This window comes from Panthera onca, chromosome D1 (genome assembly GCF_046562875.1).
Source record: "Panthera onca isolate mPanOnc1 chromosome D1, mPanOnc1 haplotype 2, whole genome shotgun sequence".
In the NCBI taxonomy this organism is placed as follows: domain Eukaryota; kingdom Metazoa; phylum Chordata; class Mammalia; order Carnivora; family Felidae; genus Panthera; species Panthera onca.
In genome coordinates, this window is record NC_138348.1 from 26,263,588 (window position 1) to 26,278,833 (window position 15,246).

Below are 15,246 nucleotides of genomic sequence, written 5' to 3' on the forward strand. Positions count from 1 at the left end.
GTCTCTTCCACCTGAGAAACCTTAAAGATATTTAGAGATTTGTTTTGCATTGTGTTAGGGCTGTGCCATTCGGTATGGTGGCCACTAGCCACACGTGGCTATTGAAATGCAAAACCAATTAAAAGTAAACAAAGTTAAAAATTCATCTCTTCAGTCAAACTAGCCACACGTCAAGGGCTTAGGAGCCACAAGTGGTTGGTGGTCGTGAGTTAGGGCAGATGTAGAACATTTCCATCACTACTGAAGTTCTAGTGGACAGCTTTGTTACAGAGGACAGGATGACATTGGATGGACACACACTGCAATGAGCTTGCCTGTAGCTTGAGAGAAGGAAGGCGTTTCTAAACCATGGAGCTTTCTAGAGGGGACCTACTAAGCAGAGGGCATATGACTGTTTACAGAAAAGATGATTATTCCCCTGACGCAGACAGCTGGTGAAGGCCTTTTCTGCACAGTCAGTAGACAAACATCCTTGAATCATTTCTGTTTTGTGAGACCTTGTCTCATAAGGTCCTCTCATTTTTTTTTTCTCCTCTTCATACACGTCAAATCAATTCTTTAGGGGAAAGACACCTAACTTCTGTTGGGCCCCATCCGCTATCTACCAACCCAACTGACTCCTAACACAACCGTTTGCTCTTAAGGAAATGGAATGAAGTACGATTTCCATTGGAAAGCTGAAATTCAAGAAGTCTGGTTACATGAGCAACAGCAAGGAAAGAGGACGTGGAGGCGGGAAAAGCTACAGCAATAATAGGACCCCTAAATCGGCGTCTTTAGCAGGCGTGACTCACAGATCGCTTCATCGTGGAGGCCCGCGGTCAACCCTGGCAGGCCAACGTCACAAACTGCTTTTCCACTTCCGTCTTTTAACCAAAATTCCTACACCAGTGCCTGGCACACAGTATGTTCTCAATCAGCTGACTCAGATCCAATAAGTCAACACTGCCGCTAAACCTTAAGGTTCTCTGGGACGGGACGGCACCCTTTCCACTTTTAGTCTTCTCTTCTTCCTCGCCAGCACGGAGTCAGAGGAGCTACTCGAAAGATGACTGCTAAATACATGGAAGCCTGTCACAGGTCTTTACTTTCCACCAAACTTTCTTTGATGAAAATAGGATTCTGGATCTCTCTCAAATGTAACGTTCAAAGCAGAAAGGCCCCAGCCTTTTAAGAGGATTAGGAATGGGCTTGCGGCTTTAGAAACGCAGTGCACATTAAGGGGCCCGTGCAGCCGTTAACCACCCTCTTAGCTGCGTGGCAAATCTGGTTTAGATTATCTAATCAGGACATAGTAATTTACGGCGTCCAAGCAGCTACTTTCCCGGTGAGATACTCGCTGTGCCGGATCCCGCGTGTCCCTGTTTGCCTGTTGCTAGGGTGACTACCGGTCTTGGGACAAGGGGGAGGGCAGCCGTGAGGCCCCTTTTTGCAGCTGACATGATGGGGAGTGACGTATGAGCTAACCAGCCCCTCTGTACGGACTCCAGCTGCTCTCAGAGACAGCTGAGATGTTTCTCTGAAGAATTTCCCACATGGACGGCATCCGGGGCCAGTGTTTCTATGGCGACATGCGCAAAGCTGTATATGTGTATATGTGAGCAGAAGGGGTACAGTCTAGGCCCTGGAACAAAAGGACTCATTTTCAACAATGGGAAATTCATCTTTAATTGAGCAAAAGTAATCTAAGAGAAAACAAGAAGGCTGAGGGAGAGTATAAAGACTCTTTGTAAGGGCTCCCTCAAGTCACATTATTCAAATTCAGCAAACAAAATCTCTTTCCATTTAGTCAGGAGAGGCTTCTAGGAGGTCTTTCGGATTTCTGTGCCTAGTGTTTGTTCCTTATACAATTGGCTATCATGAGTAATTTTTTTATTATTCTCTCAAAGGTACAGAGAGCAACAGTTCTTGACTTTAATACAGCACTTTTATGAACTCGTACCAGGGTAAAGTGACATTATTTGATTTCCTCAGAGAGAGATACTGCATGGGCTGCACATGGCAATAGAATTAGCTGTTTGTTGCTTTACAAAAGCCAACAAGAGACATTCTAGCATTTTCTCCAGATCTTCTCCCCAAGCTAGGGGCATTTTCTGGCCTGTTAGATGATCTAGTGACACAATAAGGGTAGCCCTACTTGGAAATAAGATTCTTATACCGTGTAAGAAGCAATCTCAAGGGACATTTACAGAAGGTTTAATGTTCCTCTACATATGCTCAGGGGAAAATAATGCATCTTTAGAGCATTTTGAGCAGGAAATTTAGACTTGTAGAATACTATGTACCCTGTCAAAATTCATGTCCTCTGTTGCCAGAATGACTATTTCCATTCATTTCACTTTAGGTGGTGTTACTTCTTGAGCCTGGTCACAGCTAAATCAGGTATATGTATTATTTAAATAACTTCCAGCATGATAGGCCTTGGTTGAGGCAGGGAGAGAGAGGGACCTTTGAGGCTATACAAACGCCCAGATGCTGTTTGACAGTCTTTATTCAGACTTTTTTAAGGAAAATTCTTCATCATTTCATAGACTGTTGGGGAGCTCTTCCTAAGCAATAACCCAAATCCTTTCAACTATAGTTCCCAGAAAAGAGAAAACGGTATCGTTACAAACAACAACAACAACAAACGAAAACAATAAGAAACCCATAGAAATCCAATGCCTATTTTAGGTAAGGGTTCTAGAAGGTTCTGTGGGCTTTAGACAGACTAAAGAAGATGACCAATTCCTAGATCTTTATACAGCGATTTTTGCGATGTGGATGCATTTACTAAATATTGTTTAATCAATCAATGAATGAGTACATACTCCTATGCCTTCCCAGTGAGATATTTTGTAACTTTCATCAGATGGAATCTCCAAGGGTTCAACCCTGAAAAATTAAGAACCTCAAAAGATTCCACACTGTTTAAAAGTGATGTTCCAAATAATCACAGTGTCTGTTTTATCTAAAGAATGTGCAAAAGCAGGGCTTCTTGAACTGCACCCAAATCCCTGGAATCTTGTCAAGACACAGATTCTGACACAAGACATCTGGGTGGGGCCCCAGATTCTGCATTTCTAGCAAGATCCCAGAGTGTCGAGGCCACTGGTTCCAGGGGCTACACTCTGAATAGCAAGCACGTAAAGCCCACGTTTAAGTGATGTCCTTTCAAAGCAAAGGCCCCAAGGTGGATCCCCTTACCTTCTTCGACTATTGACAGCAATGCAGACGGCAAGAATCAAAGCCAAGGCCAGGAGGGAGGCCAAGATGATGAGCCATTCTGGTGAGAGTGAACCAAAAGACACCTGTGAGCTTGGGAAATACACTTTATAAAAACAAAAATGCACTTTATAAATTGACCTGGTCCAAACAAGAACTACACTCAGCACCACAGGTTGAGTCTGGCCAAACGGCCTCGCCAACTGGCAGATAATACTAGAACAGTTCTGCTATACACGTCTGCCCAACAGGCCTCTTGTTTTAAACTCTTATCACCGGTCAGAATTTTCAAGTTCCTCCAGAAGAGGCGTGTCTCCAGAAAATCAGAGAATCACCTGCAGAAACTTGTAAAAGCTTTTGGTGCAATATTATTAAGCAGACTAAAGGACATTTATGTTTCCCTTGAAAGGAACATTCTTCTCCTATATAAGAACCTTACGTTTTATGAAGAAACACAAAAGGGGACCATGTACTTAGTGGATAGATAAAGGACATTCCTGCAGAGGTCTGAACTTATGCACATTCAACAGGGTGGGGTGGTGGTCATTAGGCAAAACTCATCCTTCCAAATGTGCATACTTTCGAGCCAACAGTTACACTTCCGGGAATTTACAGCGCCTCGGAATTAGTTATGAAGATGTTCACTGCTGTGTTATTTATATTAGTGAAAGTTGAAAATGACCTAAAATAATAGTAAGGGATCAGTTACATAAATTAGGGTATACTCACTATAGTATGGGCTCTGATAACAGGAGAAGGATATTTAATGACGTTGGAAACTTAACGAGCAACCAGTTGGGAGTGGTGACTTACTACACAGCATGCATGATGTAATTACATTTTTGTATAGAAATTACATTTTTAAATGATGGGAGGGACATATATGAAAATGGTAACCATATTTCTGGGTGGTGAGGTAGATAAGAAATGATTTATATTTTTGTCCTTTGGTGTGAATTTTCTAAAATGTCTCCAGTAATCATGTATTACTTGCGGACCACTAAAGTGTTATATACAGGTCTTAAAATCAAGCTTTAATGGGATAAAAACATGACTTGACAACTTGAATCAATTCCCTTGCCAAGTGGGTCGTGTGTCTGTGCAATGGGCTAGAGCTCAAGAACCAAGAAGAGTGCGAAGTCATAGGTCATCCATTCGTCTTTGAGAGTCTTGGTTTTCCTCCCATGTCCAGGGCAGGACTGCCTCTGCCGGACCTCCACCTGGTTAGGTGACTTTGGGGAGGGAGGTGGCATCAGGAGGTGGGGAGGCCAACAGGAGATACCATTTCTGTTCTTTTCTCTGGTCTTTCCTCTGAGATGCCTCACGTTCACCCTCGCGAGAGCAGGGAAGAATATTGCAAATTGCACGTCCGCCACCTCCACATCCCCAGCAGCCCGCCGTGTCTCTCCATTTGCTCCTCTCCCAGCTCAGAGAGAGGGCTCTGGCAAGCCGAGGCAGGGGGATGAAGTGATTCCTACACTCTCCCCTTTCCCCGAGGGAGGCTCAGCTTGGAGGCCTCTGAAGAGGGGAAGGTTAAAAAGAGAATTTACAACCCTAGGAAAACCGTTCCTTCTTTGTAATCCCCCCATCCCCACCCCACCAAATGCTCGGTTTTGAGCCCAAGTCAATCAGATCAAGAATTTGCCTCAAGTGCCTTAAATCTTGATGGTCAGGAGAGCCAGGGGTCCCAGCCTCCTCACCCCGCAATGTGACTCATTTAGACACTTTCTTCTGTCTGGATCAGTAAAGACTGTCCCTCGAGAAAAAGCAGTTTGGGGATCAGAAGAATGTTTTCACTCCACTCCACACACATGGCCCTTATATCTCCTCACCGTCTGCAGTGTGAGAGGAAAGTCGCACGCTTCACCCCAAACCCAGAAATTAAGGGGAAACTGGGCGGGGATAGGAAGGACCTGGATATGGCATAAAGTCCACAGAGTCAGTCATTTGGGAAGGAAGCATTATTAACTAACGTGTCACTTCTTTGGGATAGGCCAGGAACAGGTCTGAATATTAGCTCATTCAATTTACGGGTCCCAGAGAAAAGAGAGTTTCATTCGTTCCTACCAAGTGCTCTTGTTCACCCTTGAGCTTGCAAAGAATATGCTTTTCTATTTATTTATTTATTTTTTTTTAGAAAGAGAGAGTGCACATGTGAGTGAAGGAAGGTCAGAGGGAGAGAGAGAAGAGAGAACCTTAGGCTTATGCTGAGCGTGGAGCCCTCGGGGCTCGATCCTACGACCCTGGGATCATGACCTAGCAGAAATCTAGAGTTGGACGCTCGGCTGACTGCGCCACCCAGGTGCCCCAAGAATGTGTTTTAGTCCCCTCCCCCCCTTTTTTTTTTTCGCTTCACAGTTTGAAACTTACCTGGAATTTGAGGTTTCCGCGTAGGACCGGAGGTCGTGTTCGCCCCACCTTCTTGACTTCCACTTGTGTGTCCTGAGAGGAAGAAACAACACCTCTCAACCCAAGTTTGGAATGCGTGACCACGAGCTCCTTACAGAGCAGTACACAGGGCCAACCTCTCTACGTTCTGCTCACTGCGCAGCTATTTATAGATTCAAGCCACAGACATTTATAAAGTGTTACACGAAAGACATCTCCCCAGAAAAGTTGGTTTGGTTAAGGCTGAGGTCTGGAAGTGTTATTTTCATCAAGAACAGGAGAATTCTCACCAGTGGTGCGGCACAGTGTTTCAGAGCTTGGGCTCCAGGGCAGGGCAGTCCTGGGTTCGAGTCCTGCTTCCACCTCTTGCCAGCAACGTCTGCTGAGTCAAGCTACCCTCTCCAAGTCTCAGTTTTCTCATTCGGAGAATGGGAATGAGAATAAAATCCACTTCACCGTCATTTACAGAGGTTTAAAGAAGGACACAAAGATGGGAATTGTGTGCAGAGGCTCCGTTCTGATTCAGGACCTTGCTACTCAAAGTGGGGTCCCTGCACCAGCTGCCGAGGTGTCCCATGTGGGAGCTTGCTAGGAATACAGAATCGCAGGCCTCACCCCTACTGAACTAGAATCTTCATCTTAACAAGATCCCTAGAGGATTCATATGCTCCAGAAACTCCGAAGCATATCTAACAATTGCAGTGAGTGTCTTCCTGGGCACAAGCACAAATATTAAAAAAATAAGGGTTTAGGGGATAATGACCCTTTCTATCTAGAAAAAAATCACCCTAGTAGAGTCCCCGCTATTATGTTATTGGAACATGCCTTTTCAGAAGAATGAATATCTTCTACCACTACAAAACACGACAAGGAAACAAACAAAACAGCTCAAACTGGAAGGGAGTGTTGCAAGACAAAGCATCCACAAGTCCGAACGGGAGGCTCATCAAAATGAGGGAGTCATCATGTTTTAAAGGAAACTTCTAAGACATCTGTGAAGAGACTCACCTGAGTTAATGCTTTGGTTTTTTTTTTTGTTTTTTTTTTTTTTTTTTTTTTTGCTTGTGTTTTTTATGCCTCCTGCACTGCTTCAGAACAAAATTTGAAAACATCCCACGAAAATGAACTATTTCCCCCTACCAATGGGGAACCCACTGCAAAATGCTAAAAGTCCACCGAGGGAAGACAAAAAAGTAATCAGGGCAGTCTGTTTGGCTAAGCAACGCATGAAGATGGCCAGGCTTGAAGTACATGAAGATTTCCAAGGACAGTCAAACTTTAGACTGTGCAGAGTGGACAGTGAAATCTCGATGTTGGTGGTTATTTTAGAGCAGCCGACTCCTGTTTATACAATCTTCTGTTTTTGTTAACCTTGAAATGGAACAAAACAAATTCTGACTAGACTTCTGGCCATTCAACATACCTCATGTCACTTTGAGAGTGGCCTCTTACTTTACAAACTTGAGAAGGAGTCCAAGGTGCTTTTTCCGGCTGCCTCCCAGAGTCCTTGGTCACTGGCAGGTCTTCACCTGTGCAGGTGACTGGATGTGGGCCATGCACCCTAGAGATCTTTGGGCTTGAAAAACATCTAAGTGGTGCAGACGCTCTCACTGGTCTTTCTAGGACTCACAGCAGCCTTCGATATTTGAAAAGGAGGCCACTAATGGATCTTAATCTCTTGATTTCGGTTTTCAAAAAAAGCGCTCCCAGCAAGGAAAGATCGGGGTGTGTGTGCAACAAGATGAAGCCTCCTACTTGAACAATAGACACCGGGAGCAGGAGTCAGACAAAAAGAGACCGCTCCCGCCCACCTGCTTCTCACTTCAAGCAAAGGCCAAAGAAGATGGACGAGATGCAGCAGGCCTCACCTTGCACCCTAGAGGTCTGCAAACCCAGCCGGGGTAGGGCTAGCTAGGAAAGCCAGTTCTGCAAAGAGGGACACTTGACACTGTAATTTGGAGATGAGAGCTAACCTGAGACGTGTGCACAGAGATCATTCAACTGGCCTCAACTGTGAGAAGAACAGTCCAGGATAGAGCTTCTCAAACTTCAGTGCACACCCAGTATGGGGGGAGGTCTGGTTAAAACGCAGACCTTGACGCAGCAGGCCTGGGATGGCTGGGGATTCTGCATTTCCAGCCAGCTCCTAGGTTGATGTCCCAGTGGCTGGTCCAAGGACCACACTTGGAGTAACTGGGGCCTCTTAATTTTAGAGAGCATGTGTTTTAATAATAACTCCCTATCATTTCCAAGATTTTGTCATTTTCCTGATACCTCACGTTCTTCACGAGAACTCTGGGAGGTAACTGAGGCAGGTATCCTGGTCCCCTTTTTACTAAGAAGGAAACTTAAAGGAAACTTAAAAAGGCTAATTTGCTAAGTGCCCCAACCGCGGAACCTAGAGACCTTGGGACTTCTGTCTTTATTTTAGAAACATTTCTAATGAACCCCTATATCCTGTGCTCTTACATAAAAGCTTATTACCAAGGCACCATGTAAATACCCACCTTCATATCTGCTTTAAGTGTGTGAACCTTTAGGCCTGGAGGCAACCGTGGCCCCGACTTAGGCGTGAAGGACAGACCGTGGTTCATATGGATTTACCTGGTTTTCATGGATCACCTGGACTGACGATACCAGGGACACACAACCACTCAGTGGCCCCACCATTTTCGGTCACAGGTAAACCTGCCTCATGTCAGACTTCTGTTGCCTGGAGTAATATTTCCATGGGTGGGATCTGAGTCACAGCAAATGTGTATCCACTTAATCATACACGCCTGGCCGTAATTATGGTCATTACAGAGTGCTTTCTCCAGAACGGGCTTATAGAGGCATTATGAGACCCCCAGGGCTTGAAAGCTGGCTCCACCGCTCAACTCACCAGTCATGTCAACCCAGCCATGGTACTTGCCCTCTCTGGGTCTTAGTGTCCTTGTCTGTAACACGGGATGGTAACAGTACTTACATAAGTCACAGGGTTTGTAGGATGATGAAATATGGTAATATTAGATGAACCACACGAAACTGTGGCTCTTTGGCTGTTGACCTAAAAAAAGGGCAGTTTCCTATGGTCCAACCTAGCACATGTGAAGTGTTTAGAACAATGTCCCTAGCACACAGTACGTTCTCAGTAAATGCTAGGTACCCTGTTCTGGGGGTTACGCTGCTTTACGCATCCTTAAGGTTTCCGATGCAGCAGGTCTGAGGTAGAGCCTGAGCATTTGTCTTTCTATAAGTTCCCTGGTGATGCTGATGCCGCAGGGATGGGGACTGCACTTTGAGAACTATGGCGCCGGAGGAGAGTCTTCTGTGTGAAAGGATCAGGAAGAATACAAGTAGGGTCTCAATTTAACATTGCACTACACCAGATTAATAAGAGCGTGGGTTTTGGAGTAAGAACGGTCTGGGCTTGATCCCAGCTTCTCCATATACTGAGGATGCTGCTTAAGGGATTTGAGACTCAATTTCATAACGATTAAAATTGGGATAACCACAATTGTCGCAGGGCATTGTTTTCAAGACTAAATGATGAAACCTGTGGAAAGCATTCAGCGTAACCCTCCGCACAGGGTACTGTAGCTAACACCATAATATTTTCATCAGCAGTGTGATTTAATAAGCACTCTCTGTGATAGTGATGCATAAGGAAGTCTGAGAACTGCTCTTCTTGAGACACTGACTCATACTTTATTAAGCAGGCTCAAATGATGATAACAGTAAATTACTCAAGTAGCTCAAACTCACCAGCTGATTCTGATCCATGAGTCGTATGGGACCTCCCACTGGGGTGAACTGGTGAGTCTTGGTCTTCTGTAAGGAGCAATTAGAAAAGGGTCATTACTGGGGATACGTTCCAGTAACCAGGGAATCTGCCCTTCCTCACTTTTGCGTTGTCGAACAGCCCCTCACCAAGTTCAGGCTTTTAAGAGTCACCAAAAAGCAATGGCAAAGGAGCCTTGAACGGCTCCATTGGTACTAATTACTGTTCATCGCTTGACCCCCTGGTGAGGAGGCTAGAGCTCTGATCAAAAGTAAAGAAACTGGGACAGCACAGACCATCCAGGATGACCACGGGAAGTGTGGTTTTGATAGAAATCTAATAACCATAATACTCTAACAAAAATATTATGATGTCTTCCCAGGTCTGAGGTTGGAACTTGATACTGTGTTTTTGAAATGAAGATGATACGCTTTGAATTACACAAACGTGATCACTGGGTATGGATGTACTCTCTGGCTCAGAGCATGAGCCATTTAAAGAGCTTTCTCTGAGGCAGGAAATAGACAATGGTTTTGGTGTGCAGTAAGGGATCTTGGTGTTGAATTATGTAAAGATTCAGAGGGAAAGCTCAGCTGCTTATTTAGAGAAAAAAGTCAGAAGACAAATGAAAAAGGAATAAGAAGATAGTTAACCTGTGAAAAATATGGACCTGGTTATTAGAGTATGTTTCAAAAAACCCAATATTTTTCAAAAATGAAATCTGTATTTTTCAACACCAAGAGTTAATATAATTCTATCCCCTCAATCATCCATCAGCAAAAGGCCTTTAGATTGAAGCAAGCTTTTGAGTTGCTACAATCTGGATCCACAGGTCAAATCTTGGATTCAGCATGTGGGAACCCCTGCTCTTCTCCCTCTTCCCCACACATTTCCAACACTACACTGGAATCTTTAAAAAAAAAAAAAAAAAAAGCAAAGCAACAACAAAGCAAAAAGAAGACAAACAGCAATAACAAAAGGGACAATGGTTTCATAAAGTGGCTGTAGTCACCCATTATGAAGATTAAGGTAATCTGATCATCACCATGTCTTTGATTTGAGAAGGCAGAAATAGGCGACCTGTAATCTCTTGTATAATTGTACGGAGAAATCAGATTGCTTTGTTTCTTCGTTAGAATACCTGAAAATAGCATTCGCTGAAACGCCAATACGAGCAGCCCCAATGCCACCACCATCATCATCTCCGCCATCACCACCGCCACCACGACCACAAGTGCAAATGTTTTAGTTCTTAATATTAAGCATAAAGACTGAGAAAAATGTATGGGAAGAAATAAGCTGTATCTGAGTGGTTTGGAAGAAAACCAAGGATGACAGATCACTTACTAATCATTTAATCCATGGAGAACCATGAAAACTCTGTTTGACCACGGAATACAGAAGGACTCAGCGTATGTGAATATCCATTTTGCAGAAAGAGTTTTATTTACCCGCAAATAGGCTATTTAGCCCTTCTATGCTACTATTGCCGTTAAAACTGCCATGTTAAATTTAAATGCATTCAATTGCCCAACAGGCCTTATTTTGCCGGGAGAAACCAGCCACTGCTCTGAGATTCATTTCTCTGGAAGAAAACTGACGGTGCTACTTGGATTGTTTTCATAACTGAGCACAGAACCGTGGTGAAAAAAAGAACCAAAGGGTGTAAGGAGCTTTGTCATACCAATATCCCCAAAGTCAGTATTTTTAAAAACTGTTGTGTTTTTTGTTTTTCCAGAACCTCTATGGTGAGCAGCCCAGAGGAAAGAATCCAAGCAGGTGGTATTCTGAGTCTTCTGTCCCCATATCAGTCAGAGCCTCACAGATACCATCTGTTTCATATATTGGGTTCTCATAAGATTTATTCTTTTTGAGAGGAAGGAGAGAAAGATCTTGCTATAAATAAATAAATTTATATATTTATTTGTGTGTGTATATGTATATATATATATATATACATATACATATATACATATACATATGTATATATACACATATATATATATACATATATACGTATATATATATGTTTTTTTAATCACAAATATTTAGTATAATTCAATGGATGAGTGGGAAGGGCACAAGGAGGAACAATTCCAATTCTCGTCTGTTAGCCAGAGGTGGTATTTCCAGTTCTCTTTTCTTCAGTGTAAGTTTCTTAATGCAAATAGGGGAACAAAGCGAGGGAGAAGCAGGGGAGACTGTTATTTGAGAAAAGAAGTCTCACGCTCCTTTCGGGTCTGGGTCCAACTTAATTGAATAAGTCATCTTTAGTCCTCTCTTTGCCATTACAACAAGAGAAATCGTGCCTATTCATAATTAGTAGATTAACTCATAAAGTTTGAGGTGTGAATCATAAGTAGGTTTGGCTACAAGCCCTTCACCGAAAGCAAAATTTGCCAATCCATCACCAGTAGAGATAATAATTTCATAGCAAAGACATTAGCATATGGACATTATTCACATGTTGGGTAAACCCTTACTAAACAGGTAGCATATCTTAGTTGAATCAAATGAAATTGCTAATATTTAATGACTTGGACCTACAACAACATTGATTTTGTATGGTTCAAATTAGTATATCACGAGATTAGCAGCAAAGAAAGAAATTCTACCATAACAACCAAGTCACAAAAATAAATGGAGATTACTTTGACAAATAAAAGCATTATTTATCTAACCTAAATCTAACTTTATTTGCATTAGAATCATGACCTGTAATAAAAGCCATCCCCATGTCACAAATCAGCCTAATCACAGGCCTACACGGAAAATGTCCCCCACAGTATTCAAGCACGCGTTGTTTCTCTCTGTAGAAAAATCAAACCAGATAACAAATGGCCAAGTTACCTGAAAAGAAACGATCAACATTAGAGTCGGAATCTCCAACAATATTAACTTCAGTAACTTCAGGGACCCCCGTCTTAGCAGGGGTCACTGGGATGAGGGTCCTGAGTTCCTTTGTGGCTGGGGACTGAGAAGTATAACTTTCCACTGAAGTAGCTGAGTCTTCAGGAAGACGTCCACTTCTTCTTCCACCTTTGCCATCAGTCCTGTCTGTGTGGAGGCGGAATCAATGGTAAACCCACATTTGTGAGGCCGCCACCCAGCAGATGCCTGTCTTCAGAATGGTCTAATGCTACAAAAGCTTTCCGTTCGTTATTCACGAGTACAGAGCAAAAGACCATGTACTTCCTTATACCATCGAAGGGAAGCAATATTTTGCAATTGGCATCACCTGGACGTCTACGGAAGAGATTTCGGTGATCCCCATACCTAGAAGGGGCATTTGTTGCAACACCTGCCCGGATGATCGAAGTTAGGTTTATGCCACTACAACTAACTGTGGCCTTCAAGTCAATTCAGGGACTAGATAATCTTGGGCTCTTACTCAGTTAGACCCACCACGGGTGAAGTGGAAAAAACACATCACTGAACTGAAAAGTAAAATCATGCTGCCCGCAAATGGAGTAGCAAATGCAAGGTTTCAAAGACCCGACGCTTTGATTATTCTTTCCTTTGCCATAAGGGCACTGCTCCTCAGTCGCCAGCACCATGGATTTATGTCCAGATGATGAACGGCAAAATAATGTTATCAATGAAAGGGAAATAGAAAGTGATAGCATTCAGACCTTTATGCCGATTGCAAACCATATATAAGCAATATGTTATTTTAAGACCACGCCACTAATTCCACAGCTTAAGAAGCCTGACCTTTAAGACTAAGAAAGAAATACGGTTTGCACTCAATGTACAGACAGTAGCTTCTAAGAGGTCTACAAAGCAGAAAAATCAAAGAGCCATCACCAGCCACACCTTCTGATCAGAAGTGACAGCATAGCAGCAGTCAACTGATGTGCCTCCACCAAAGACACTGCAAAGACATCCATAATTTATCGATTTTTAGCAAGAGCTGGAGCCAACTGGGCTTTACCATCCTTACTGCTAGATGTTGGAGTAGAAGTCACTGGATGGTCTTTATCTTCTTCCCAGTCTCCATGTGATGTAGAGAAGCTCTGAGTCTTACTCTGCTCTGTTTCAAGGAGGGATGAATCCAGCATTAATTTGGAGCCGTGAAACACATCCTCTGTTATCTGCTGACAGGAGGGGTCTAACTATCGCAGTGCCCGATGGGTAGGTGCAGAGGAATACTGTAGTTTGTGCACGCCACTCTCTTCTGATTGAGAGGAATGTGTAACGGAATTCTGTTTTGTCCCTTAACTGGCTCCTAAGAACTTCTCTTTCAGTGTCATCAACAAAGGCAAAGTGACAAGGTGAAGCCTGAACCCAGACTTTGTCCACCCTGGAACATCCTGGCCCAAGTCGCTTGGGAAAACCAGGGAACATAGAGACAGGGGAAAAGGAATGGTTGAATCCCAGTGCTCCTATAAATGGTCAAGAGTACCTAGCTGCGGGTCAAGAAGCACAACCGTAGGGCGATAAATACAACAGCGGCAGGTAGTCTGCCTCTAATGACAAAAAAAGGAAGAAGTTCTAGAATCTAGAATAACCTGCTCGAGTAACTCGGATCAAATTTACACAAAGAAATACTTCAGTACCTTCTAAAGAATATTAAATTAAAGTTACCATTTTTCATCTAGTATTAGGTTTTTGATCTCGCCCGTGAATGAGGATTCTCATCACTGCACTAAAATGCCAGGAAACGCTTGCCTGGGCAAACACAGGACCTTCACTGACATATATCAATTTGAGGTTGAACCGTTGCCCATATCTGAGATCACCTGGGACTGTTTTGAGTTGATTTCTTTTGGGTCCTTCTAGGAAAGGTACTGACCTCTGAGTTACAGGTGCAGGCATTCCATAAACCACATCCATAAGCCACGTCCACCACCAAGCACACATCACAACCAGGAGGAAGACATTCACCCCAATCCCAATCCCAGTATCGGAATACAAGACATCAGGGCCATAAAGTGGAAATACAAGACCCTCCGTTGGAGGGGCCCATTCTTAGGCTTATCTCCATCTCCTCTGATACGTAACACTGTGCTATACACGTTCTTGGTGATCAGCACACGCTTGCTGATGTTTTCCTTTGCCTAAAAGGACTCTGTCCATTATGTGTAGCAAGCAATGAAATGAGTTTCTTAATTCTGGATTTCTTTCATATTCTGTGAAGAAATTGCGAATGATTTCAGGCTAATCTCTAAGATAGCCTTGTCCATATAGTGGAAATTAAGTCTCCTGAGGAGTTTAGCATTGCTTCTACCGGATGTTTACCAGTAGGAAGAGGTCCTGGCAAACATTCCTCTTCTGTTCCCAGGCCCTGTCACCTTTGTTAATTGTCAACAACATGCCTTGCCCCTCTTCTGTGGGCTGTGGTGATTTCCCTACTCTCTCTGATTAGCCAGGCCCAAATGATCTTTTTGCAGCTATGAAAGCAACCCTACCCCTCTCCTGCCTTGACTGGAGGAAAGATGGGAACCAAAGGACATGGTTGAAACATAGAGAAACCACCATCCTAGCCGTGGTCTTGGGTGTCACTGGCATAACTATTTAGAGACAGAAAATCAACTTGAGCGGAATCCCCCAACCTTTTTATTTTCCTTAAGATAAGGCCGTTGAGTAGCGAAATCACCAAGAATGAAGGAAAAATCAGATTTAAAGAACCCGCCAGGAAAATATCGGCAATGGAGACCCTTTTATCCTCTGGGCTGAGCCAAGCCACATAGCACTAACTGGATACAAGCTCTGTATCCAGGCCAGTGTGGGCCAGAGCTGAAGCAGGATCACAGGCCAATAAAGGGGCTGTTATGTCCTTACGAGTCGTCACGGAAAGAGGTCCTGTCCTGTCCGACTCTTCCACCGAATGTGTGTTTGGATCTGCAGAAGGCTGAAGTGTTGTACTATGGCTGGAGTCCGTATCTGAG

General features: G+C 43.6%; 1 protein-coding gene across 16 annotated transcripts in view; it reads right to left on the reverse strand.

Moving 5' to 3' along the window:
- CD44 (CD44 molecule (IN blood group)) overlaps positions 1-15,246 on the reverse strand; it is a 90,802-nt gene that overhangs the window by 6,394 nt on the left and 69,162 nt on the right. For 8 of the 16 annotated variants that reach the window (XM_060606335.3, XM_060606338.3, XM_060606339.2 and 5 more), the window contains 6 exons: positions 15,140-15,241; positions 13,290-13,388; positions 12,206-12,412; positions 9,340-9,405; positions 5,575-5,646; positions 3,187-3,265 (listed from right to left, as the gene is read on the reverse strand). In XM_060606335.3, the coding sequence (XP_060462318.2) occupies positions 3,187-3,265; positions 5,575-5,646; positions 9,340-9,405; positions 12,206-12,412; positions 13,290-13,388; positions 15,140-15,241 (625 nt within the window). Of the gene's footprint in view, positions 1-3,186; positions 3,266-5,574; positions 5,647-9,339; positions 9,406-12,205; positions 12,413-13,171; positions 13,389-15,139; positions 15,242-15,246 lie in introns of those variants that run through there. The other 8 variants (XM_060606347.3, XM_060606352.2, XM_060606353.2 and 5 more) reach the window with 6 other exon arrangements.